The 27,876-nt window shown below is 42.7% G+C and overlaps 1 protein-coding gene across 1 annotated transcript in view; it reads left to right on the top strand.

Annotated features, from left to right (window-relative positions):
- Window positions 1-27,876, top strand: part of RFTN1 (raftlin, lipid raft linker 1) — a 485,181-nt gene that overhangs the window by 85,537 nt on the left and 371,768 nt on the right. The window contains exon 2 of the mRNA XM_069729954.1: window positions 17,467-17,622. Within this exon, the coding sequence (XP_069586055.1) occupies window positions 17,478-17,622 (145 nt within the window). The 5' untranslated portion in view covers window positions 17,467-17,477. The remainder of the gene's footprint in view (window positions 1-17,466; window positions 17,623-27,876) is intronic.

Raw genomic sequence — 27,876 nt, 5'->3', positions numbered from 1 at the left:
TCCTAAGGTGATTTTTTGGTGCGTTTTTGATGCTGCAAAACTACGCAGCATCTTAAAGTTCCTGGAAAGTGGAACAAGTTTTAGATAATTCTGTTATGTTTTATCACTCACTTTATTGACTATAACTATAATACTATAATAATAACTATAGGTGCAGAAATTATGCAGAAAATCTTCAACCTCAAAAGCTCATCAAAAGCTGATTGTGGGAATGTAGCCTTTGTCTTCATTAAACATTTCTGCCATTTTGCTGTTGCGGCATGTCTGTAAGTCCTTTATTTGGCTGAGTGGATTGATAAACTGATGTAGATCCATCAGAGCCTAACCGCGCTCTCTGCTCTATCCTCCCTTCTTTGAGTGTTAGGCCGGCGTCACACTGGCGTATCGCATCCGATGCAAGATAATCGGATGCGATATGCTAATGACACTCGGCTCCTGCTCGCAGCAGAGCAGGAGCCGAGTGTCATGCGTCTGTGCTCCGATTCTCTCGCTCAGGGAGGATCAGAGCACAGCTGCGGAGGAGGCGGAGAAATAAATTTCTCCATCTCCTCCATTGCTGGGGTCCGCTTATAGCGCACATCACTCGGATGATATCCGAGTGGTGTGCACTGTCTCACTCGCACCCATAGGCTTATATGGGTGCGAGTGAGCCGAGAGTTTTCCTCGGTCCGAGACAATCGCAGCATTGCATTGCACTCAGCCGTTTATAACGCCAGTGTGACGCCGGCCTCAGAGATAGCAGCATGTAGGAGGAGGGTGTTGTACACAGATGTTTACTTTAGAGGACAAAAACATACAGTCTCAGGGAGAGCAGAGTAGAGCCAGTGAATGAGAAATAAGTGTAACCTAGATGTGTTCATATACAGCTAATGTAGTGGCACCCTGGATACCTACAGACCTCAAATCCAGCCTAAATTACTGAGGTAGCTACTACCACAAGAAAAAAGTCTGAAGTTTGGATCAAAATTCAAACTGCTTCTTAGGGGCTTTAACCCCTTAGTGACAGAGCCAATTTGGTACTTAATGACTAGGCCAATTTTTGCAATTCTGACCACTGTCACTTTATGAGGTTATAACTCTGGAACGCTTCAACGGATCCCGCTGATTCTGAGATTGTTTTTTCGTGACATATTGTACTTCATGTTAGTGGTAACATTTCTTCGATATTACTTGCGATTATTTATGAAAAAAACGGAAATATGGCGAAAATTTTTAAAATTTAGCAATTTTCAAACTTTGTATTTTTATGCCCTTAAATCAGAGAGATATGTCATAAAAAATAGTTAATAAATAACATTTCCCACATGTCTACTTTACATCAGCACAATTTTGGAAACAAAATTTTTTTTTGTTAGGGAGTTATAAGGGTTAAAAGTTGACCAGCAATTTCTCATTTTTACAACACCATTTTTTTTTAGGGACCACATCACATTTGAAGTCATTTTGAGGGGTCTATATGATAGCAAATAATGAAGTGTGACACCATTCTAAAAACTATACCCCTCAAGGTTCTCAAAACCACATTCAAGAAGTTTATTAACCCTTTACGTGCTTCACAGGAACTGAAACAATGTGGAAGGAAAAAATGAACATTTACCTTTTTTTTGCAAACATCTTAATTCAGAACCATTTTTTTTATTTTCACAAGTGTAAAAACAGAAATGTAACCATAAATTTTGTTATGCAATTTCTCCTGAATACGCCAATACCCCATATGTGGGGGTAAACCACTGTTAGGGCGCACCGCAGAACTTAGAAGTGAAGGAGCGCCGTTTGACTTTTTCAATGCAGAATTGGCTGGAATTGAGATCGGACACCATGTCACATTTAGAGAGCCCCTGATGTGCCTAAACAGTGAAAACTCCCCACAAGTGACACCATTTTGGAAACTAGACCCCTTAAGGAACTTATCTAGATGTGTGGTGAGCACTTTGAACCCCCAAGTGCTTCACAGAAGTTTATAACGTAGAGCCGTGAAAATGAAAAATCGCTTTTGTTTACACAAAAATGATCTTTTTGCCCACAAATTCTTATTTTCACAAGGGTAACAGGAGAAATTAGACCACAAAAGTTGTTGTGCAATTTCTCCTGAGTACGCTGATACCCAATATGTGGGGGTAAACAACTGTTAGGGCGCACCGCAGAGCTTGGAAGAGAAGGAGTGCCGTTTTACTTTTTCAATGTAGAATTGGCTGGAATAGAGATTGGACGCCATGTCGCGTTTGGAGAGCCCCTGATGTGCCTAAACAGTGGAAACCCCCCACAAGTGACACCATTTTGGAAACTAGACCCCTTAAGGAACTTATCTAGATGTGTGGCGAGCACTTTGAACCCCCATGTGCTTCACAGAAGTTTATAACGTAGAGCCGTGAAAAAAAAAAATTGCATTTTTTCTACAAAAATGATCTTTTTGCCCACAAATTTTTATTTTCACAAGGGTAACAGGAGAAATTAGACCACAAAAGTTGTTGTGCAATTTCTCCTGAGTACGTCGATACCCAATATGTGGGGGTAAACCACTGTTTGGGCGCACCGCAGAGCTTGGAAGAGAAAGAGTGCCGTTTTACTTTTTCAATGTAGAATTGGCTGGAATTGAGATCGGACGCCATGTCGCGTTTGGAGAGCCCCTGATGTGCCTAAACAGTAGAAATCCCCCACAAGTGACCCCATTTTGGAAACTAGACCCCCCATGGAACTTATCTAGATGTGTGGTGAGAACCTTGAATGCCCAAGTGCTTCACAGAAGTTTATAATGCAGAGCCGTGAAAATAAAAAAAAATTTTTTTTTCCACAAAAAAGATTTTTTAGCCACCAAATTTTTATTTTCACAAGGGTAACAAGAGAAACTGGACCCCAAAAGTTGTTGTCCAATTTGTCCTGAGTATGCTGGTACCCCATATGTGGGGGTAAACCACTGTTTGGGCGCACGGCAGAGCTCGGAAGGAAGGAGCGCTGTTTTGGAATGCAGACTTTGATAGAATCGTCTGCGGGTATTATGTTGCGTTTGCAGAGCCCCTGATGTACCTAACCAGTAGAAACCCTCCACAAGTGACCCCATTTTGGAAACTAGACCCCCCAAGGAACTTATCTAGATGTGTGGTGAGAACTTTGAATGCCCAAGTGCTTCACAGAAGTTTAGAATGCAGAGTCGTGAAAATAAAAAATATTTTTTTTTCCACAAAAAAGATATTGTAGCCCCAAAGTTTTTATTTTCACAAGGGTAACAGGAGAAATTGGACTGCAATAGTTGTTGTCCAATTTATCCCGAGTACGCTGATGCGCCATATGTGGCGGTAAACCACTGTTTGGGCGCACGGCAGAGCTCGGAAGGGAAGGAGCGCCTTTTTGGAATGCAGACTTTGATAGAATGGTCTGTGGGCATTATGTTGCGATTGCAGAGCCCCTGATGTACCTAAACTGTAGTAACCCCCCACAAGTAACCCCATTTTGGAAACTAGACCCCCCAAGGAACTTATCTAGATGTGTGGTGAGAACTTTGAATGCCCAAGTGCTTCACAGAAGTTTAGAATGCAGAGTCGTGAAAATAAAAAATATTTTTTTTTTCACAAAAAAGATTTTGTAGCCCCCAAGTTTTTATTTTCACAAGGGTAACAAGAGAAATTGGACCCCAGAAGTTGTTGTCCAATTTATCCCGAGTACGCTGATGCCCCATATGTGGGGGTAACCCACTGTTTGGGCGCACGGCAGAGCTCAGAAGGGAGGGAGCACCATTTGACTTTTTGAGCGCAAAATTGACTGTCGTGTTTGGAGACCCCCTGATGTACCTAAACAGTGGAAACCCCCCAATTCTAGCTCCAACCCTAACCCCAACACACCCCTAACCCTAATCCCAACCTCATCCATAATCCTAATCACTAACCCTAACCATAATCACAACCCTTACCCCAAAACAACCCTAATGTCAACCCTAACCATAACCCTAATCAAAACCCTAAATCCAACACACCCCTAATCCTAATCTCAACCCTAACCTCAAACCTAACCCTAATCCCAATACACCCCTAATCACAACCCTAACCTTAACCCTAATCCCAAACCTAACCCTAATCCCAAGCGTAACCCTAATGCCAACCCTAACCCTAATACCAACCCTAATCCAAACCCTAACCCTAATCCCAGCTCTAACCCTAACTTTAGCCCCAACCCCAGCCCTAACTTTAGCCCCAACCCTAACCCTAGCCCTAGGGCTACTTTCACACTTGCGTCGTTTGGCATTCCGTCGCAATCCGTCGTTTTGGACAAGAAACGGATCCTGCAAATGTGCCCGCAGGATGCGTTTTTTGCCCATAGACTTGTATTGCCGACGGATCGTGACGGATGGCCACACGTCGCGTCCGTCGTGCACTGGATCAGTTGTGTTTTGGCGGAGCGTCGGCACAAAAAAACGTTCAATGAAACGTTTTTTTGTACGTCGCATCCGCCATTTCTGACCGCGCATGCGTGGCCGTAACTCCGCCCCCTCCTCCCCAGGACATAGATTGGGCAGCGGATGTGTTGAAAAACTACAGCTGCTGCCCACGTTGTGCACGATTTTCACAACGTGCGTCGGTATGTCGGGCCGACGCATTGCGACGGCCCCGTACCGACGCAAGTGTGAAAGAAGCCTAACCCTAAGTTTAGCCCCAACCCTAACCCTGAATTTAGCCCCAACCCTAACCCTAAATTTAGCCCCAACCCTAGCCCTACCCCTAACCTAACCCTACCCCTACCCCTAACCTAACCCTACCCCTAACCCTACCCCTAACCTAACCCTAACCAAACCCTAACCCTACCCCTAACCCTATCCCTAACCCTACCCCTAACCTAACCCTAACCCTACCCCTAACCTAACCCTAACCTAACCCTAACCCTACCCCTAACCCTAACCTAACCCTACCCCTAACCCTAACCTAACCCTACCCCTAACCCTAACCCTACCCCTAACCTAACCCTACCCCTAACCCTAACCCTACCCCTAATTTTAGCCCCAACTGCTGTTCTCCTGCCGGCCGGCAGATGGAGACAGATGGCGGGCGCACTGGGCATGCGTCCGCCATGTTCTGCTGCCGGCGGCCAGGAGGAGCAGCAAGAGGATCCAGGGACCTAGGTGAGTATGCTAGGGTCCCCGAATCCCCCTATTTCTCTGTCCTCTGATGTGCGATCACATCAGAGGACAGAGAATTACACTTTACTGTTTTTTGGTTTTTTTTGCGGTCGCCGGTAAACAGTTAATTACCGGCGATCGCAAAACAGGGGTCGGTAATACCGACCCCGATCGTGCTCTTTGGGGTCTCGGCTACCCCCGGCAGCCGAGACCCCAAAGATCCTCCCGGTGCCGGCCGGCGGGCGCACTGCGCATGCGCCCGCCATTTTGAAGATGGCGGCGCCCACCGGGAGACACGAGGAGCATCGGGGGAGCTAGGTGAGTATTGGGGGGCCACCTGGGACCCCTTTTCTCTGTCCTCCGATGTGCGATCACATCGGAGGACAGAGAAATTAAAAAGAGATCGCTTTTTATTTTTTTTATTTTTATTTTTTGCGATCGCCGGTAAACGGTTAATTACCGGCGATCGCAAATGCGGGGTGGGTTAAAAACCCCCCGAATCATGTTCTCTGGGGTCTCGGCTACCCTCGGCAGCCGAGACCCCGGAGAAAATCGGCCTCTGGGGGGCGCTATGGACTTTTTCCACAGCGCCGTTAATTAACGGCGCTGTGGTTTAAGTACCCTTAGCGGCCGCCGTTAAAAGGCGTATCGGCGGTCGCTAAGGGGTTAAAAATTAATGAAGGAATGAAGATTGTATATGGAAACTTACTGCAATGATGGTATATTAACTAACAGTAACCACTAACATATGTAAAATAATTTTTCCACATTACAAAGTCCATAATATTTAAGGAAACTTTAGAGATAATAGAATAATATAAATTGTTGCTATCTTCTAAGTGTATGTGCACAAGTTGCAGATTTGCCTGCAGAATTTTCTGCACAGAATCTGCACCTCTTGGCAGAAAACGCAGGTAAAAATCTGTGCGTTTTTTATGCGGATTTAATGCGTTTTTTTTCATGCGGATTTGTATCCGTTTTTGTAACCTAAATAAAGATCTATTATTTAAAAAAAAAAAAGATTTGTGATGCCATTTCTTTGTCCAACCTCTTATTTTACATACTCCATGAAAGAATAGTGTCTACACAGACAGATAGATAGATAAACAGATGTAGATAGATAAAATGGTACATAAATAGTTTAAGACACACACACACACAAAATCTGCATGCAATATCTTTAATTTAAAAAAAACGTTGTGGGCACCCGCACAATTTTCTGTGCCAGAGAGGGAAAGTAGACTGCCGGGGGACAATATTTCTAGCCTGGAAGGGGTTAATACCCATGGAGCTTCCCAGGCTATGAATATCAGCCCGCAGCTGTATATTTAGCCTTTACTGGCTAATAAAATATGGAGACCCCCCAAAAAAATGATGTGGGGTCCCCCTATAATTTATAGCCAGAAAGGCTATGCAGGCAGCTGCGGGCTGATATGCATAGCCTAGAAAGGGGCCATGGTTATTGCCCCCCCCCCCCGGCTAAAAATACCAGCACCTAGACACCCCACAATTGGCGCATCTGTACGATGTGCCAATTCTGGCACTTAGCCTCTCTCTTCCCACTGCCCTGTAGCTGTGGCATATGAGGCATATGGGGTAATAAGGAGTTAATGTCAACTTTTATTGTAAGGTAACATTAAGCCTGGTTAATAATGGAGAGGCATCAATAAGACACCTCTCCATTATTAATTCTACAGTTAATGGGTTAAAAAAAACAGAGCCAGAAAAAAGTATTTTAATGAAATAAAACACCACACATTTTTTCATAATTTTTATTCCACGCCTAATCCAATCGAAGCCATCAATCACCTGCAAAAAATAAAATAAAAAAACTAACACAAATACTCCCTGTTCAGATGTAGTCCCTCTTTAATAACGAATGTCCCATGACTATCTCCCCTATAGAGTGGTCACATCAGATGATGATACACCCTCCCGCAGTGTGTCATCGGAGTTCACTATACGGCACTACAGCCGTAAGAAAATTCTCACGCTCTAGTGCCGCAAGTGACAGGTGAACTCAGGTGACCTGTCGGTGGCAGAGTGATACAGTGCGGAGGATTATCTCTGTCATTTTATCACCAGAGCCCCTGGAGAGCGGTCGCATCTGCTGATGTGACAGCCCTTCACAGGAGATCGTCGCGGCACACTCGTTATTTATTTGATTACGTCGGAAACAGGGAGTATATTGTTTGAATATTATTTTAATTTTATTTGCAGATGATCGATGGCTTTTTAACATTCAATACATTAGCCGGATGATGGGACTACTTTCCTATCATTGGCTAATGGTGCCACTCTAGCAGGCATATCTGGATGGGACCACACAGACACACACACACACAGCCCCGCACACAGACACAGATTCACGCAGACACCATCACACGCATACACGTAGAACCCCGCACACACATACATGGAGCCCCGCACACACATACATGCACATGGCTAGGTCCACACACTTCCCTCCTCCCGATCTGCAGTGTTTCTCGAAGGTACATCCGCTGCAAATCCGCAGATCTTTTTTACATCTGCTGTTTTGCTGCGGATGTGCCTGACTCAATGGAACTCAATGGGTGCAGAAACGCTGCAGATCCGCAAAAACATTTGACATGCTGCGGAAAAATAAACATGTGCAACATGTGCACAACTAATCTCCATTTCCCATAGATTAACATTGGCTGTGCACTACACTGCGGATTTGATGCGAATCCGTGCTGCCAAAAACGCTGCGGATCCGCATCTAAATCTGCAACGTGTGCACAAAGCCTAAGAGTTAGATTCAAGAGATCCACCTCTTTAATTGATCTATTACCATCAACCTGTTTATAAGCCTTCAATGTCCCCTCCATATTGCAAAAAATACCTTTTATAAATCTCCCATGCCATATGCTATTGAGCAAGGTTTGGTCTGATGGGTGCTGGTAGTCCGAGGTCTGAGCCTCCTCTATCAGCAGAATCGCTGTCCTCCTGTCTTGATTGATGTGGATGCTTTGTCCTACGTCATCCATAGATCCCTGAAAATCTCGCGCCTATGCAGTGGCACTTTGTGCTGCCGTATTAAAGGCATAGTCCTGTAATACACCTATTCACCTATTGTAAGGAAAGTTGGTGAATTACAGAACTTTGTTCCACCTTATTAGGTAGGACAATTGCGCCTTCACTTCAACTGTGCTGGCGTAAGGTTTGAAGTGATCTGTGGATGACGAAACACCGTCATCCACATCAATCAAGGCAGGAGGACGGTATCTACTGACAGAGGAGATGCAAACCGCAGACCACCAACATCCAGTTAAAGGCGACAGCATTAGTTTATATTGGGAAAACCTGGTGCCAGATTCCCTTTCAAGTAAAGCCATTGATTTTTGGTTGGCTTCTATATGTTTAAGAGTTATATTTGTGCACAGTGATATGTTATTTGCTATTGTGTTATGTTTGGCATACTTAGGTTTGTTTTCTTTAGAAAATTAAAGCTGTCGGTTTAGGCTTTGGATAGTAAGATGATAATTGAGATGTGACCACCTTCTAGTGAGTTTATTAGTGGATGCAGCAGCCATCACATCTTGTGATATCATTAGTAGAGACGTAAAATGAATGTACTACCCGATATTGTCTCACCATTGCATTTATTAAGCACCTCATGCGTCTTCATTTGAAATGCTTATTTGGAAGGAAATCACTGCTTTCAGGATGTTTTTTTCTTCTTTTGCTAAAAATACTGAAGCAGTGCGAGAGAACATGCGGAGCAAGCTCTAGCTGTGATTATTTTAACAGTTTCACTGATTTTCAGCGACTGCAAATTACAATGTTCCCAACTGAAATGAGTCTCCCTCCCTTTTCCTTTTTTCTCTCATCTCTAGCCTGCTGCGGCCATATCTGACACGCTCCTTGCATGACAGACAGAAGCATCCATAGTCATCAACACATAGGCAGCTTTCCTCTGAGTTGTGTTAGGTCTTCGTGAATTGAAAGGCTCTGCATTATGATGGGTTTCCACTGGTCCCAAATTCGGCAAGAAAATGCCATCTAGTTTTTTCAATTTCTGCTTGAAAGTGTATTCTCTGTCTCACAGACACATTGAATACAAAACACAATGGTTCGTTATTCTTTTCATACAAACCTAGTTCCAGTGGAAAACGTCTTGGTTGGCCAATGGTATATTATATTACATGTTTTTCTGAATTTTTATACAGTTACATCCCTCAATTTCATAATACCGTCTCAGAATAGTAATACTCATGTTTTGGAAGTTTTGCAGTAATTTTGAGTGTTTTTGAAGTTGATTTTCACTGTTTTCTTGTAAAATTGGCAGAAAATGACACGGCTGAAGTGAGATGTAAGATGTAAACTTGCATTTAAAGAACAGTAAAAACCTTTCCCCAGTAGTTGTTATGGGGTTATTCCCAATACTTTGTTATACACTATCCATAGCATAAGGGATATCATAATATCTTATCACTGGAGGTCTGACCATTTGGACCTCCAGAAATCTTGAGACTGGGAAACTGGAACTCCAAGAGCGGGGTTCTATAAACCATCCTGAATTAATTGAAAGTGAGCATGATCGGCTTCTGCTCAATTCATTGTCAATGTGACTGCGGGAAATAGCCGAGTACACCTCTCTGCGTCCTCCGGCAATCCCACAGGTAATGAATGAAGGGGAGGTCAAGCATTGGCAACTCTGCGCTATTCAAGATGGAGCATAGCTCTGTTCTTGATGTTTAAGGCTGACCTATCTAAGGGTAGTTTGGCATCCCAGCAATCAGGCACTGAGGGATTGGGGATAACTTTAATTTTTGTTAATAAACCTTTAAGACATGTCTGTTATAGTAACTGCTTGTACTACTCATGAAATAACAATTCTGAAGCATCGTTGCTTAGCATTTTTCATTGTGCCATTCTTCTGTAACTTCTCGAACTTTACAAATAATTTGACAACATGACGATGTTATTCCTTATGTCAAAGGGGTGTGTCCCTATGCAGCCTAATGTCATGTTCAGATGATTTTATCAAAAGTTATCCAATTTTCATCCAGAATAAAAACAAATGATTTTCACTCCCCCCGTCATTCGAATATCAGTTTTTTAATTCATTTTTATATACATCAACATTTATACAAAATTACAAAACTATACTAATTTGAGAAGTTATCCTCTATCTATAAGATAAGGGATAACTTCCTGATTGCTGGGGGTCAGACAGTTGGGACCCCTACCAATCTCGAGAAAGAGGCTCTGGGGAGCTTAGTCTAACTGAAGTAGGAGTCTAGCATACGCACATTTGCTCCTTTCATTCCTTATGGAAATGTTAGAGACAGCAAAGTTCATCACTCGGCAGTCTTTGGTGGTCCCATTAAGTGATCCCAAGAAGTTCTGCTATAGGAGAGACTCATGATTGCGTATCAGATTAATTTGCAATCTCCCATTTTGTGATTGGGGAGCATGACATTTTGGTTTCATATCCTAACAGACAGTGGAGGAGACTTACTAAAACTGTAAGCTAACAATGTAAACGTAGACTAGACAGTCTTACAATACCACAAATTTAATAAAGTATGCTGTTTGAAAAATGTAATGCTTTTTAGACTGTCTTATCTAAGCTTGCACTGCCAATTAGTTAGCTTACTTTGCTCATCAAATTTGAGCCTGCTTTTGGCATACAATGTTGCATCTCTTTGCACACCCAATTACAACAATATCATGATGAGCTTTGTCTCTTTGTTGAGCAAGTCGAAAACAAAAATTTCTAAAATGCATAACTAATGTGTATATGCACGCCATGAAAAAAATTGAATCAAATGGGTTAGATTACACTGAAGGATTATGAGGAGACAGGAATCCAAGTGTACGGTTTATTAAGTTTCAAACTTCTTCATTATGACAATCTACAAATTAGTAGAAATGCGTTGACTATTAAACCGCACACTTGGATTCCTGTCTCATCATCCTTCCGTTGGCAGCGCAGTTTAACCCATTCGATTCCAGTTTTTGAAATGTTTCTAATGCCTTGGATCTGCAGCCAAAGTTTTTTTTAGTAGCTATGATCGAGTAACCTGACCAGGTGAGCACGATTGTCTACATTCTCCCTACTTTATATCCGGATAAGCCCCTATTGCGCTTTTTGTCCCTCCGGTTTTTAGTTTCTATGCAAGCCATGTAAGACATGCTGTCTGTTGGTAAGTATTAAGCTGGAATTATGGTGAATTTTTAGCTTGGTCTGTCACCCACATTGTATACATGTTATATATATTTTTAAGCTACTTGAGTTTCACGTTTTGTACAACCCGTAACTAGTATGCCTAATAATGACTGATTCATTGAATAACTACAAACATTTCAAAAATTTTGTGTTTTAACACGGCACAGTGGAGCGTTAGGCAGCCAAATAGTCAATGTTATGAAATGGTTGGCTCCTTAGTAAGTATCAGATCAATAATGTGGTTTGTAAAAAAAAAAAAAAAAAAGATTACAGATATTTTTGGTGAAGGGAATTCTATGTAGGAGGTGAGTGAAAGTCTAAATAATTAAAGCATTTGGAACTGCTATTATTCACATCATGTAGATTGCACGCTGTTTATAATTAGCTGGAGCTGTTGTATTATTACTGCAGCCAATACTGACGCGTAGCTTAACCATCGCCATCTTCTAACACTTCATTATGAGGTATTTCACCCAAAAACTGTAAGTTTGTTAATAAAAATATTTGTTACACTTTCATCATGTTTCTCTCACTTCTGGGATCTCCTAGGTGTGGTTCTCAGTTTCCAAACTAAATAACATTACATTGGTTACACCACTCCCTTCTGTGTAGTTCTGTGCTGCTTTTGTCTTTTCAGTAGCTACATCGTTTAGTTGTCACTATTGGAAATATGGTCCCCAGGTCATAAGACATTTACTGTAGGTAAACAGTATACAGTCTATTGCTTACCTTACTGGCCACCTGCCAATCTTTTCAGTGGCTGTTACCTACATGCACACCATTTGCAGACTTTATGCGTTAGGCCGGCGTCACACACAGGCTCGAGTTCATAAGAGGCGCCCTCTGCTGGTTGTCCTCATATGAACTCGAGCCTGGGAGCTTTTTAGGAAAGTTCCCACGATCTAGAAACATCCAGCAGAGGGCGCCTCACCGCAAATGAAGGTAAATATAGGTCATTGACCTACTTTACCTTCATTTTCCGGGGTTTTTGCAGCCATGAGCATCATTGCATTAGCAAAGCTCGTGTCTGCAAATTATTTTAACCCCTTCAGATGGATTTACATCGTTGGACGTTACAGATCTGCGGAGGGTAAGGATATTGTTGGTTTATTATGTGTTTTTTTTTACAGAACGAGGGTCTTCAGTGACTGGATTGGGCGTAGAATAAAATACTCCAACAACCATTGTTTTTATTTCATTAAAATAATTTTAAATAATGTGTTTGTGTTTTATTTAACCCTTTACTACAATTGGATTAATAATGGATAGGTGTCATAATTGACGCCTCTCCATTATTAATTAGGCTTAATGTCACCTTACAATAGCAAGGTGGCATTAACCCTTCATTACCCCATATCCCACCGCTACACGGGAATGGGAAGAGAGTGGCCAAGTGCCAGAATAGGCGCATCTTCCAGATGTGCCTTTTCTGGGGTGGCTGGGGGCAGGTGTTTTTAGCCGGGGGGGGGGCAATACCCGTGGACCCTCTCCAGGCTATTAATATCTGCCATCAGTCACTGGCTTTACTACTCTGGCGGAGAAAATTGCACGGGAGCCCACGCCAATTTTTTTCGCCATTTAACCCTTTAATTTAGTAGATAGAACGGCCAAATTTTGCAGATACACACTACTGACATTAGTAGTGTGGAATCTGCCAAAAAAATTGAGAGAAGACATGGTTTACTGTATGTAAACCATGTCTCAAATCATGTCGGGTTTAGGAAGGAGAAAGAAAAAGCTGGTAATTGAATTACCGGCTTTCAAGCTGTATAGCGCTGGAATAAATATTAATATATATACATATATGTGTCCGTAATATACGGCTGATAGGACTAGACCCATTGAGAATCATTGTGCCGTATGTTATGCGAGTTTTACGGACGTAGTTTCTGCGCTCTTACGTCCGTAAAACTCGCAAGTGTGACGCCGGCCTTAGAGCTCGCCCACAATGCTCTGATGCTGGCCGGATCACTGGATCCAACTGGTTTCAATTTGGACAAGTGACACAACGATGGCTCTCAATCTTCAGGCTGTGTGCACACGTTGCTGATCTTTCGCTTTTTTTTGCGTTTTTTCGCTATAAGAACGCTATAAAACTGCAAGAAAACGGCATACATTATGCATCCCATCATTTAGAAAGAATTCCGCAATTTTTGTGCATATGATGCATTTTTTTCCACAAAAAAAACGCATCGCGGTAAAAAACGCAGCATGTTCATTAATTTTGCGGATTTTTTGCGGATTTCCCACTATACAATGCATTGGGAACTGTGCGGAAAAATCCGCAAAAAAACCCGCATTAAAAATGCGCAAAAAAACGCGCAAAAACGCATGCAGATTTCTTGCAGAAAATTTCAGGTTTTTCTCAGGAAATTTCTGCAAGAAATCCTGAACGTGTGCACATAGCCTCAGAAGTGTTTCATACCCCCAGCAAAGTTGAAAGTCAGGAGCGCTGGACTTCTGAAGAGGGTTTTTTAACGTGTTGTTCTAATGTTCTAATATTCAATTACTTTATTAGAAAATTTTGATTATTGGAGGAATTCTCTTTTCAGTATCCTTGTTTCTTGGCCAATTATTTGATAACACTAGTTATTTATGGATTTCTCAAGCTATCTCAATGTGGCTGCAACTGAAGCTGTGTGATTAATAGTGTTAAATAATATTTATTATTGAAATAAGGTGATAACATAACATTTGTATAATTATTATAATTTTTGACTTTTCCACTTCATTGAGTTACTAGAAAACAGGACCCACAGTTTATTGTAAAAAAAAGGGTGGGGGGTCCAAAGGGAACTATCTCAGTTATTCATGTTCAGTCTAAAAAAATATTACAGTAATTGTGTTCTTTCTGAGCGTGTTATGCAAGCAGTGGGCCCAACTCCATGGTGCACTTCTTGGTCCTTGGATAAGTATAAAGGGTCTCCAAGCTACTAAACAACAGAACTCCATCCAAGTTGTTCTTGAATTACTTTGTTGAAATGTGCTTAATGGAAACAAGGCGTCTCGCTTGGCTTTGTTCTGGACCTATGAAGTAGTAAAGAAACATTCATATCAAAGTTCTTGTAGATGCTTATATTTTATGAGCAGTACAATGTTTCATCCCTGGACTAAGCAAACTGTTAGGTTCAAAATGTATTATACGACTCATATAATAATAGCATCTTTAGCTTCAACCACCAGTTTGGATGCTTATTTACTACTTTGTGGGTCCACAAGCCGCACCAAAAGGAGTTTTATTCAGTACATTTAAAAGGTTTGTCCTATAGAAAAAGTGTGTGATAAAGGTTTGACCACTGGCATGCTTGCAGTTGGGACACCCAGCAATCACAAGTACAGTGGTCCCCTGTGTGTTAGTGAGCATGTGTGACCACCACTCCTACAACCAGTAAATGGAACAGTTCTTGCACATGCTTGCTAACCTTCATTCACAAATGGGACTTTGGGTTCCTCTTTTTGGGTTTTGTGGGGGTTTTAACAGTTATACAATTGCCATTTATCTTGTAGATAATTTATGAGACGATCTGTTTAAGCATGTTTCTTTAATTATAGGGGATTTGCAATGAAAACAAGTTGTGAACTATCCATGTGATAGGTGATCACTTGTTGATCAGTCAGTGTCAGTCCACTGAGTCCCTTACCGATCGGCAGAATGGGACCCTTTGTGCACATGCTCGACCGCTGCTATGTTTATTTCTTTTGGGGCTGCCGAGTTGTGCTTGGCCTTTTACCAAATCTCTGTAGAGAATGAATGAAGTGTTGAGTATCCAACCTGCTGATACAATTTGTAGAAGCGATAAAAGTTCCCTGTTGTGCTGATCAGTGCAGGTCGCAGCAGGGAAACTTACTGATCGGAACATTATCACCTATCCTCTGTATAGGCAATAACTTGTTCTTATTGGACTTTAAGTTGCTAAAGTTGGTGTCACACTCACGCCCTGACTGATGGGCGTGAGCTCGGGGGGTTTGTGGCCCCACTGTGCCACAAACCAGACTACCCTGGAAGGGGCATAACTATGACAGCTGGCTTGGTTTTCACTGGAGCCTCTGATGGTGAGGTCAGGCTTGTGCGGCAGGCAGCTGCCAGGTGCTACTCCATGGTGGTGTCTGGCTGTGGCTGCTGATCCCACTTAGAGAACAGGAACACTAGGACAGGTGAGGGCATCAGGCAGGACTCGCAGATGAGCACGGATGAAACTCAGATGAGTAGGCTGGCACGGCTGAGACACAGGGCTGGCAGAGACACAGGGCTGGCAGGAACGGCAGAGACACAGGGCTGGCAGGAACGGCAGAGACACAGGGCTGGCAGGAATGGCAGAGACACAGGGCTGGCAGGAACGGCAGAGACACAGGGATGGCAGGAACGGCAGAGACACAGGGCTGGCAGGAACGGCAGAGACACAGGGCTGGCAGGAACGGCAGAGACACAGGGCTGGCAGGAACGGCAGAGACACAGGGCTGGCAGGAATGGCAGAGACACAGGGCAGGTTGATGTGGTGTATGAAGGAACAGGTAGGGACCTGTTTACACAGGAGGTGCAGGTACGGATATGTAGTATGAAGGAACAGGTAGGGAGCTGTTCACACAGGAGGTGCAGGTACGGATATGTAGTATGAAGGAACAGGTAGGGACCTGTTCACACAGGAGGTGGAGGTAAGAAAACAAGCAGGAAGGAATGGAGTGTGAAGGAACAAGTTGGGACCTGTTCACACAGGAGATGTAGGTACGGAAACAAGCCAGAAGGAAAGGAGTATGAAGAAACAGGTTGGGACCTGTTCACACAGGAAGAGAACCGCAAGGCTGCGGATAGGAGCGGTAGAGCAGCAAGAGATAGCGCAGCAAAAGCTAAGCAGAGCGGAACGGCAAGGAATGCGGAGAGGAGCTGCAGCAAGAGGTTACTGTAGCAGCAGAAGCTAAGCAGAGCGGAACCACAAGGAATGCGGAGAGGAGCTGCAGCAAGAGATCTCTGCAGTAGCAAGAGCAGAGGTGCAGAGCAGAGGCAAAGCTGCAAGAGAGCGGAGCACAGGCAAAGCCACAAGAGCCGCAAGAGTGCGGAGCACAAGCAAACAGAGAGGACACAAGGAAAGACACAGCAAGGAGAGAAGCCACAGACAAGGAGACAGAGGTAGGACAAAGTTCAGACAAGGCAATGGAACAAGACAAGGCACAAGAACAAAGACACAGGGACCAGGATATTCTGCCTCCTGGAGGGCGAACAACAAGATCAAAGCAAGGCAAGGAGAAAAGCCTCAAGAGAGGGAGTAACACAGAGCAAGGCCTGGCAACTCAGAAGCTAAACACTAGTTGAGTTTACACATTGCACAGGCCCAGTCCACTGGGTGGAGCTGCACTAAATACTGGAGGCCTCTTGGTAATTGGTCAGGAACAGATTAGACAGGTGCACCTGATTCCTATAAGAACCAGAGAGTTCAGGCGCCGCCCCCCTATACACACAGCCAGGAAGCATGCAGAGAGCAGAGGCACAGAATATGGAGCTGGCAAGAAACAGAAGCCACATCATGACCTGGAGCAGTGGGTAAGATAGTGTGAGAGATGAGAGGCCATGCCGTGATGCCAGCAGAGTTGTTACAGTTGGTTATTTAGTTATGGTATATCTGTTTCTTGGAAAGCTGAGTTAAAATCAATATACTACCAAAATGTATGCCTATTGCTTTTATATTAAGACCTATCGTTAGAATAGGCAATCAATTCAAGATCTGTATACTGCTTGCATCCGTCCACCCTGGAGATGATAAAAGCTAATCGGTGGGGGTGTTGAGTGTTGGACCCCACCATTTTATATTTCTGACCTATGACTAGGTCATCAATATACAAGCAGAAGACAAACCCTCTATTGCTCAGTGTTTTAGCTCCCTTTTGTTCCATTTTATTAAAAATTCCTTTTCGTAAATGTGGTCTAAGAAATGAAACCTCAAGTGGAGTTCCTTCATTGTACGCTTGTTCCTCCCAAGTATTGCTCTGGGCAATTTGTAAGAGCTAGTTTTCACTTCCAGTTTTTATTTTTTTGTCACGAATTGTGGTTGTGACCATTGTTTTCAAATAAGCAAGCGGGTAGGAAGAATTCTTAATTTAGTTTTATTGACGTAAATGATGAAAGTTACTAGTAAACTGCTTTAATTAATGGAAACATTTCTCTTTTCAGCACCTGTTACAATGGGCTGTGGATTAAACAAGTTTGAGAAATTTGATGAGAAAAGGCCTGGAAACATATATTCAACGCTGAAGCGGCCACATGTTGAGACAAAGATAGATGTGTCTTATGAATACCGTTATGTGGATTTTACAACAATCACCCAAGGTAAGATAGCACTGTTTAATAAAAATAAAGGAGTCTTATATAGCAGCTACTTTATCTGTCTAATTGAGGTAGGTATTTTTAAACAAAATAGCAGTAAAAAAAATTTTTTTGTTTGGTTTGAACTTGTCTTATGTTGCTGTTCCTAAAATTTCAAAATGCTTTCAGTTTGGGATGTGGAAATTCCCAGCATTTCCCATTCTCATATGCTGGATTTACTACAGATTTTATGTCCAGATTTTCAGAAAGAAAATTCACAGTAAAATATATTAACAGCTAAATGAATGTGATTTGAACATTTCTCAACCACAAGCTGGAAAAATCTTCAGTACAGAAATTGAGCTATGGTGCAAATTTTAAAATAACTCAGATTTTTTGGGATGTTGCGGGTTTTCCACAATTAATTTTAATGGAAAAGTCAGCATGTGTACCGACTGTTGCAGAATCCAGGAGTGCCAATGTATGGTTCAAGTATGTAAGGATCCCTAATAGAAAACAGAGGGTCCTGTATGTGTACACATACTCTAAAGGTACCGTTACACTAAACGATTTACCAACGATCACGACCAGCGATACGACCTGGCCGTGATCGTTGGTAAGTCGTTGTGTGGTCGCTGGGGAGCTGTCACACAGACAGCTCTCCAGCGACCAACGATGCCAAAGTCCCCGGGTAACCAGGGTAACATCGGGTTACTAAGCGCAGGGCCACGCTTAGTAACCTGATGTTTACCCTGGTTACCATTGTAAATGTAAAAAAAAAAACCAGTACATACTCACATTTCGGTGTCTGTCACGTCCCCCGGCGTCAGCTTCCCGCACTGTCTGTGTCAGTGCCGGCCGTAAAGCAGAGCACAGCGCTGTGCTTTACGGCCGGCGCTCACAGTCAGTGCAGGAAGCTGAAGGCGGGGGACGTGACAGACACCGGAATGTAAGTATGTAGTGTTTTTTTTTTACTTTTACAATGGTAACCAGGGTAAATATCGGGTTACTAAGCGCGGCCCTGCGCTTAGTAACCCGATATTTACCCTGGTTACCAGTGAACACATCGCTGGATCGGCGTCACAAACGCCGATTCAGCGATGACAGCGGGTGATCAGCGACTAAAAAAAAGGTCCTGATCATTCCCAGCGACCAACGATCTCCCAGCAGGGGCCTGATCGTTGGTCGCTGTCACACATAACGATTTCGTTAACGATATCGTTGCTACGGCACAAAAAGCAATGATATCGTTAACGAAATCGTTATGTGTGATGGTACCTTAACACTTTGGTCAAACACATATTTATAACCATCTACAATCAGATTAGCTTTACTTTATGAGTGGATATAAAAAGTCTGCACACTCACTGTTAAAATGTCAGGATTTTGTCATTTAAAAAAATCATACCAAAAAGAATCATTTCAGAAAATTTTCCACCTTAAATGTCACACATAATCTGTACAAAACCATTGAGAAATGAAGTTAAATCATTTTCAGGGGGAAATAAAAATAACAAAACTAAAATAATGTGGTTCCATAAGTGTGAATACCCTCTCATATTTGGAGATGTGGTTGTTTTCAGAATTAGCCAATCACATTTAATATCCAGTTAAATAGTAGTCAGTACATACCTGCCATCATTCACAGTTGTTCCGATTAATTATACAGTTTAGCTGTTCTGGTTGGATTTTCCTGACATATTCTTAGTTACATTTTACAGCAAAAGCCATGGTCTGTAAACAGCTTGCAACACAGCAAAGGGATCTCATTGTTGAAAGTTATCAGTCAGAAGAAGGGTAAAAAAACATTTACAATCCAATAGGTATACCATGAGGTAAATTTAAACTCGACACTCCTAAAAATTTGAAAGGACAAAAAGGAAAATTAGTCCTGGATGCTTTCAAGAGGCCTACATCAACATTAAAGCAGATGCAGGAATTTCTGGCAAGTGTTGGTTGTGTACTGCTCGTGACAACAATCCCCCATATTATTCATATGTCTGGCCTGTGGGGTTGGTGGCAAGATGGAAGCCTTTTCTTCCAAAAAAAAAACATTCAATAATCAAAAGGTTTTGCTAAAACCTACATGGAGCCTGCCAAAAGCATGTGGCGGTCATGTGACAAGGGCCGGTATAGAATGACGCGCTTCCAGCGTGAGCATATTAAATGCCGTTGCAAGAGATTGTCAGCAGCATTTAACATGCTAACGGCCACGGATGGATCACAATTCCACCTGTGGCTGTTAGGGGCACATGCCAGCTGATTAGATCAGCTATTATGTGCTGGAAAAGTTGCGGGCTCACCGACGGAGACTGCAGGAAAGAGTGGGAACCCACCTTAGATGTAACTATTAGTGTTGAGCATTCCGATACCGCAAGTATCGGGTATCGGCCGAAGAATTAAAATAAAAAATATTGATATATTCACCTCTCCGGCGGCCCCTGGACATCACCGCGGGTAACCGGCAGGCTTTGTTTAAAATGAGCGCGTTTAGGACCTGAGGAATGACGTCGCGGCTTCTGATTGGTCGCGTGCCGCCCATGTGACCGCCACGCGACCAATCAGAAGCCGCGACGTCATTCCTCAGGTCCTAAATTCCTAGAATGAGCGCGTTTAGGACCTGAGGAATGACGTCGCGGCTTCTGATTGGTCGCGTGCCGCCCATGTGACCGCCACGCGACCAATCAGAAGCCGCGACGTCATTCTCAGGCACTAAACTCCTGATTCTAGGAATTTAGGACCTGAGGAATGACGTCGCGGCTTCTGATTGGTCGCGTGGTGGTCACATGGGCGGCACGCGACCAATCAGAAGCCGCGACGTCATTCCTCAGGTCCTAAACGCGCTCATTTTAAACAAAGCCTGCCGGTTACCCGCGGTGATGTCCAGGGGCCGCCGGAGAGGTGAATATATCAATATTTTTTATTTTAATTCTTTATTTTACACATTAATATGGATCCCAGGGCCTGAAGGAGAGTTTTCTCTCCTTAAGACCCTGGGAACCATCAGGATACCTTCCGATACTTGGTGTCCCATTGACTTGTATTAGTATCGGATATCGGTATCGGCGATATCCGATACTTTTCGGGTATCGGCCGATACTATCCGATACCGATACTTTCAAGTATCGGACGGTATCGCTCAACACTAGTAACTATACGTCTAAGGTGGGAAAGGAGTTAAAGGTGGAAAAAGTTCTGAAAATGACTCATCTTGGTATGATTTGTTTACATGACAAAATCCTGGCATTTTAACAGGGGTGTGTAGGCTTTTCACATCCACTGTATGTCACAGAAAAAAAAACAGTATAATGCATTATAAAACTAAGCTACAACAAACCATAGCCATTATTTATCTCTTTTGAAAGTTGTCTCAAAAAGGAAGGCAGAAACTATAACAGCAAAGGGCAATCTACTAGAATGTGGGTGGCAGATGTCTTTGATGGGCCCATCTTAAAGAAACAGCTCACAATACAAAAAAAAAAAGATCATCATTCCCGTTCTGATGTTCTGATCTGCATTGTACTTTGCGTCCCACTGAAGCGTTTCCACTGTGGGAAGTCTGCAGTGGAAATGCCTTTTGGAATGTACCCTAAGATATATTTTGGTTTTGACCTCTAGATGGTGAAGAAAAGGTACCCATTCTCTGCTGGCAAACCAAAATCTTCGTGATGATTTGAAACTACAATTTTTTTTTTTTTTAGAAAATTGCAAAACTCTCCGTTACACAGCATGTAACCATGTAACTGGAAAACTCTTATAAAAACAGTTGAACAACCCTTAGTCAAAAACACATATGAGATAAACACATTCGATTTACAATATTTGGTTCTTCCCCTGTGAATGCTTTCAGGTGGCACAGTAGATTTGCCTTGTTTTTATAGGTGTTTTTAGTCTGTGTCTTCCTAAGGATATGCAAATTGCCTCTTCAGAGAAAAAGAGGACTTGAACTCTATAGCGCCACCTGTTGGAAGTAGCGAACCTACAAGTCACAATCAACCATAAGGATATTGTGTAGACCCTTGTTTGTCTGTCTACTTTTAGCAATGACTTCCAGAATAAACAGAGGATTCACTTGATGTTTCATTTCTTTTCTAACCAAGTCCACAGACATCAGAGGCATCTGGCATCGTTGTTTTTTATGTCTGTCTGATGGAGCAGCAGTTTTCCATTGTCAACAACTTGTTTTTTTGCTGCATAAATGTTTATATGGTATTCTGTCTTTCTTATGGTCATTAGTGTAATAGGTACAGTACTTGGCTGCTTTGCCCAGTGACTCATATAGCAATTGTCCTATTTTATTTCTTGTGCAGGAAATGACTTAAGATACTTAGTGATATGCTGAGAGTGGTGAATTACAGTATTATATTACATGCCATTTGTATGATCTAGATAATGTCCTTAGGATGCTAATCACCACAGCCCAGGTTCTTTCTCAGATTTTCAGTCTACTGCTTGTTGATGACGTTGCTCATAAGATAAACTGTAAGGCTATGTGCACATGTTCAGGATTTCTTGCAGAAATTTCCTGAGCAAAACCGGACATCTTCTGCAAGAAATCCACATGCGTTTTTTTTTGCACTTTTTGCTCGGGTTTTTTTGCGGATTTTTTGTTTTTTTTCCAGAGATTTCCCAATGCAATGTTATAGTGGGAAATCCGCAAAAAATCTGCAAAATTAATAAACATGCTGCATTTTTTTATCGCGATGCGTTTTTTCGCGGAAAAAAACGCATCATGTGCACAAAAATTGCGAAATGCATTCTAAATGATGGGATGCATAATGTATGCGTTTTTTATGCGTTTTATAGCGAAAAATGCGAAAATAACACAAAAAATCCACAACATGTGCACACAGCCTAATTCTACCCCTCAACTGGTCATTGACTCCGATAAGCTTAATTCTCCCCTTAATTCTTGAGGGGTTCTAGAGCCCCTATCTCAGGATCCCTGCACTCAGATCATAAGCTATCAGCAAGTTATCCTTTATTCTAGAGATGAGGCATAGCTTGTGATGTTTGGAATAACCCTTTAACTTAGGTCCATAATTCTAAACTATGTACAATAGCATAACTTTTAGAATTATTCTATTAGTATCCAACTTTTAAAATACTTTGGATCATTCACAGGCTTTCCCTTTTTCTGATCATTATCTATAGCAGCAGGGAATAAAGTCATTAAATCTTACTAATCCGAGAACCATACAAGTAATTTTTTACAATTCATGGAGTATAATGTGCTCTTTGTCCACACGGGCATGCTACATATTGTCAAGAGAATGATAAATAGAATTTTTCCTTTAAACATTGTCAAAATGATGTGTAATCAAGCAAACTAGCAAAACTCTTGGGGCAAATAGCCCAAGAATCACATATCTTGGCATTGCTGATGCCAAAGTGCACTTAATGACATAAACTGGGCAATTTCTCTAATGGTACATAGATATTTTGCAGAAATGACAGCACTATTGAAATTGTGTACAATGGAAAGGGCAGATTTTGTGTGTACTGGCAGTACGATTTCCTGACATGCTTTCTCCAATAAAGGCTTATTTTTATTCATTTTTCTCCTTACACGTCCTTATTTTGCATCAAAAAGTTTGTCGCAGAAAAATTTATGCTTTTAGTAGCCAAAATCACTTTTTTGAGTGCATGTCATGAATAAAAGACAGCCGGACAGATTTAATGATTTTGATATTATATTCACAGCACTTTTTTTTTCTAGTTAGCGGACTTCGAATTTTCGTACTATCTGCTTTAAGCTCATTGTTGTAAACTTTGACAAGAAATTATTCTACGTTTAGGCTGGCGTCACACTAGGCGTAAGTATATACGGTCCGTTTTTTACGGCCGTAATACGCAGTAATTGTCCCAAAACACTGTTCCGTATTCAATGCGAGGATGCGATTTTTACGCACAAATTTATCCGTGTGTCATCCGTATGGCATCCGTATGGCTTCCGTACGGCGATTTTTTTCTCGCAGGCTTGCAAAATGGACATATGATGGATCCATCGGCTCAAATATTCTTAAAAACATATGTACAGTCTATATATATATATATATATATATATATATATATATATATATTCGAGTATAAGCCGACCCGAGTATAAGCCGACCCCCCCTAATTTTGCCACAAAAAACTGGAAAAACTTATTGACTCGAGTATAAGCCTAGGGTGGAAAATGGAGCAGCTACCGGTTAATGTCAAAAATAAAAATAGATACCAATAAAAGTAAAATTAATTGAGACATCAGTAGGTTAAGTGTTTTTGAATATCCATATTGAATCAGGAGCCCCATACAATGTTCCATACAGTTCAATATTGCCCCATAGATGCTCCATATAAAGCTGTGCCCCATATACAATGCTCTGCACCGTTCATTATTGCCCCATAGCTGTACATATAGTGCTCTGCACCGTTCATTATTGCCCCATAGCTGTGCCATATAGTGCTCTGCACCGTTCATTATTGCCCCATAGCTGTGCCATATAGTGCTCTGCACCATTCATTTTTGTCCCATAGCTGTGCCATATAGCGCTCTGCACCGTTCATTATTGTCCCATAGCTGTGCCATATAGTGCTCTGCACCGTTCATTATTGTCCCATAGCTGTGCCATATAGTGCTCTGCACCGTTCATTATTACCCCATAGCTGTGCCATATAGTGCTCTGCACCGTTCATTTTTGTCCCATAGCTGTGCCATATAGTGCTCTGCACCGTTCATTATTGTCCCATAGCTGTGCCATATAGTGCTCTGCACCGTTCATTATTGCCCCATTGATGTACCATAGAAAGCTCTGCCATTGCTGCTGCTGCTGCTGCAATAAAAAAAAAAATGCCATACTTACCTCTCTTGCTTGCAGCTCCCAGCGTCCGGTCCCGGCGTCTCTCCGCACTGAATGATCAGGCAGAGGGCGGCGCGCACACTATATGCGTCATCGCGCCCTCTGACCTGCACAGTCAGAGCGGAGAGACGCCGGGAAGATGGAGCGGCGCCGGGAAGATGAAGCGATGCCCGGCGTGTGGAACGGGGATAGGTGAATATGCGATACTTACCTGCTCCTGGCGTCCCGCTCCTTCCCCCGGACAGCTGGTCTTCGGTGCCGCAGCCTCTTCCTCTATCAGCGGTCACCGTTACCGCTGATTAGAGAAATGAATATGCGGCTCCACCCCTATGGGAGTGGAGTCCATATTCATTTTTCTAATGAGCGGTCCCACGTGACCACTGAAGAGGGGAAGAGCTGCAGCACCGAAGACCGTGGGACGGCAGGGGGAGCACCAGGATCGCCGGGACTAGGTAAGTATGCCTCAGCGCCCTCTCCCCCTCACCCGCCAACCCTGCCACCCACCGTGACTCGAGTATAAGCCGAGAGGGGCACTTTCAGCCCAAAAATTTGGGCTGAAAATCTCGGCTTATACTCGAGTATATACGGTATATAGACTGTATATGTCAGTGAGACACATATATATATATATATATATATATATATATATATATATATATATATATATTTATATTTAATTCAGCGCTAGATAGCAGAAAAGCCGGTAATTCAATTGCCGGCTTTTCCTATCTTCTTCACAAACCCGACAGGATATGAGTAGGGTTGAGCGACCTTTACTTTTATAGGATTGGGTCGGGTTTCACGAAACCCGACTTTTTCAAAAGTCGGGTCTAGTGAAATCGGCCGATCCTATAAAAATGTCGGGGTCGGCCGAAACACGAAACCCAATACAGTGCATTGGGTTTCCAATGGTTCCCAGGGTCTGAAGGAGCGGAAACTTTCCTTCAGGCCCTGGGATCCATATTTAAGTGTAAAATAAAGAATTAAAATAAAAAATATCGCTATACTTACCCTCTGACGCGCCCTGGTACTAACCGGGAACCTTCCTTCCTTCGAATCAGCGCTTCCAGGACCTTGCGGTGACATCGCGGTGACGTCGCGGCTTGTGATTGGTCGCGCGGCCGCCCATGTGACCGCTCGCGCGACCAATCACAAGCCGCGACGTCACCGCGATGTCACGCAAGGTCCTGCAAGCGCTGATTCTTAGGAAGGAAGGCTGCCGGAGAAAGCAGGGCGCGTCCGAGGGTGAGTATATTCCTATTAGGTATATACTCACCCTCGGATGCGCCCTGCTTCTTTCCGGCAGCCTTCCTTCCTAAGAATCAGCGCTTGCAGGACCTTGCGTGACGTCGTGGCTTGTGATTGGTCGCGCGAGCGGTCACATGGGCGGCCGCGCGACCAATCACAAGCCGCGACGTCACCGCAAGGTCCTGCAAGCGCTGATTCGATGGAAGGAAGGTTCCCGGTTAGTACCAGGGCGCGTCAGAGGGTAAGTATAGCGATATTTTTTATTTTAATTCTTTATTTTACATTAAATATGGATTCCGATACCGATTTCCGATATTGCAAACATATCGGAAATCGGGATCGGAATTCCGATACCACATTCAGAAGATAGCCGACTTCATGGCCGACCCCACACAGGGGTCGGGTCGGGTTTCATGAAACCCGACTTTGCCAAAAGTCAGCGACTTCTGAAAGTGGCCGACCCATTTCGCTCAACCCTAGATATGAGATATGGTTTACATACAGTAAACCATCTCATATCCCTTCTTTTATTACATATTCCTCTTTAGTAATGTAAGAAGTGTCTTTGTGTCAAATTTTGGAGCTCTGGCTATTAAATTAAAGGGTTAAATCCCGGAAAAAATTTGCGTGGGCTCCCGTGCAATTTTCTCCGCCAAAGTGGGAAAGCCAGTGACTGAGGGCAGATATTAATAGCCTAGAGAGGGACCATGGTTATTGCTCCCCCCCTGGCTAAAAACATCGGCCCCCAGCAACCCCATAAAAGGCACATCTGTAAGATGCACCTATTCTGGCACTTGGCCACTCTCTTCCCACTCCCGTGTTGCGGTGGGATATGGGGTAATGAAGGATTAATGTCACCTTGCTATAGTAAGGTGACATTAAGCCAGATTAATAATGGAGAGGCGGCAATAAGACACCTATCCATTATTAATCCAATAGTACGAAATGGTTAATAAAACACACACATTATTAAAAAGTATTTTAATGAAATAAAGACACATGGTGTTTTAATATTTTATTATACTCTTAATCCACCTGAAGACCCTTGTCACCTGAAACAAAGTTAAAAAAAACAAACAACAATATTCCATACCTTCCGTCGTTACAGTCTTGTCCCACGCTGTAAATCCATCTGAAGGGGTAAATCATTTTACACCCAGGAGCTCTGCTAATGCAGCTGTGCACCTGACTGTAAAACTTGGTGAATGAATGGAATGCAGGGGAATGTACTGTAGTTACCTCGAGTCGCGGTGATGCGCCCTCTGCTGGATGAACTCATATAAACTCGAACCTGGGAACTTTTCATAATATTTTCCCACGCTCGAGTTCATATGAGTTCATCCATGTCGGGTTTGGGAAGGAGATAGGAAAAGCCAGCAATTGAATTACCGGCTTCTCTGCTATCTAGCGTTGTCTGAAATATAAATACATATATATATATATATATATATATATATATAAGCGTGTCTCACTCATATATATATATATATATATATATATATATATATATATATATATATATATATATATATATATATATATATATACACCTATACTATGTGTAGACATTTATTATAGCTATTCTATTCTAACCTGTCAGTGTGATTTTACTGTACACCGCACTGAATTGCCGGCTTTTCTATAGAACACCGCTGCATATTTCTCGCAAGTCACACTGCTGGTCCGTGTGTAATCCGTATTTTTCTCGCCCCCATTGACTTTCATTGGTGGAGTTTTTGCGCAATACGCTGACAAATGCAGCATGCTACGATTTTCTACGGCCGTACAAGACCGTATAATACGGATACGTAAAATACGACAGATAGGAGCTGGGCCATAGAGAATCATTGTACCGTGTGCAATCCATATTTTCTGCGCCTCTCATACGTCAGTAAAACTCGCTAGTGTGACGCCGGCCTTAGAGACAGCTTTGGAATTAAACTTTTACCCACGTTTCAAAACATCAGTTTATAAAGTTCTGCTGCGTATGTTCGGCTCGTGAGCATCTGCTTCTAATTTGGAAGTGTCAGCACATGGAGACACTTATTGGGATGCCGTGAACATGATATTTCTACACATATGTAATGCTATAGGTTAAAAATGCACTTGCCAAGAGCGTATAAAGTAAACTAACAGTTCCGAAAGCACATTGTCTGGTTTCCTTTATTTTTCAAATCCACCCAAG

Source organism: Ranitomeya imitator, chromosome 6 (assembly GCF_032444005.1).
Source record: "Ranitomeya imitator isolate aRanImi1 chromosome 6, aRanImi1.pri, whole genome shotgun sequence".
Classification (NCBI taxonomy): Eukaryota; Metazoa; Chordata; class Amphibia; order Anura; family Dendrobatidae; genus Ranitomeya; species Ranitomeya imitator.
Note: the sequence above shows the minus strand (reverse complement) of the source record. Positions and strands in the feature narration are given on the sequence as shown.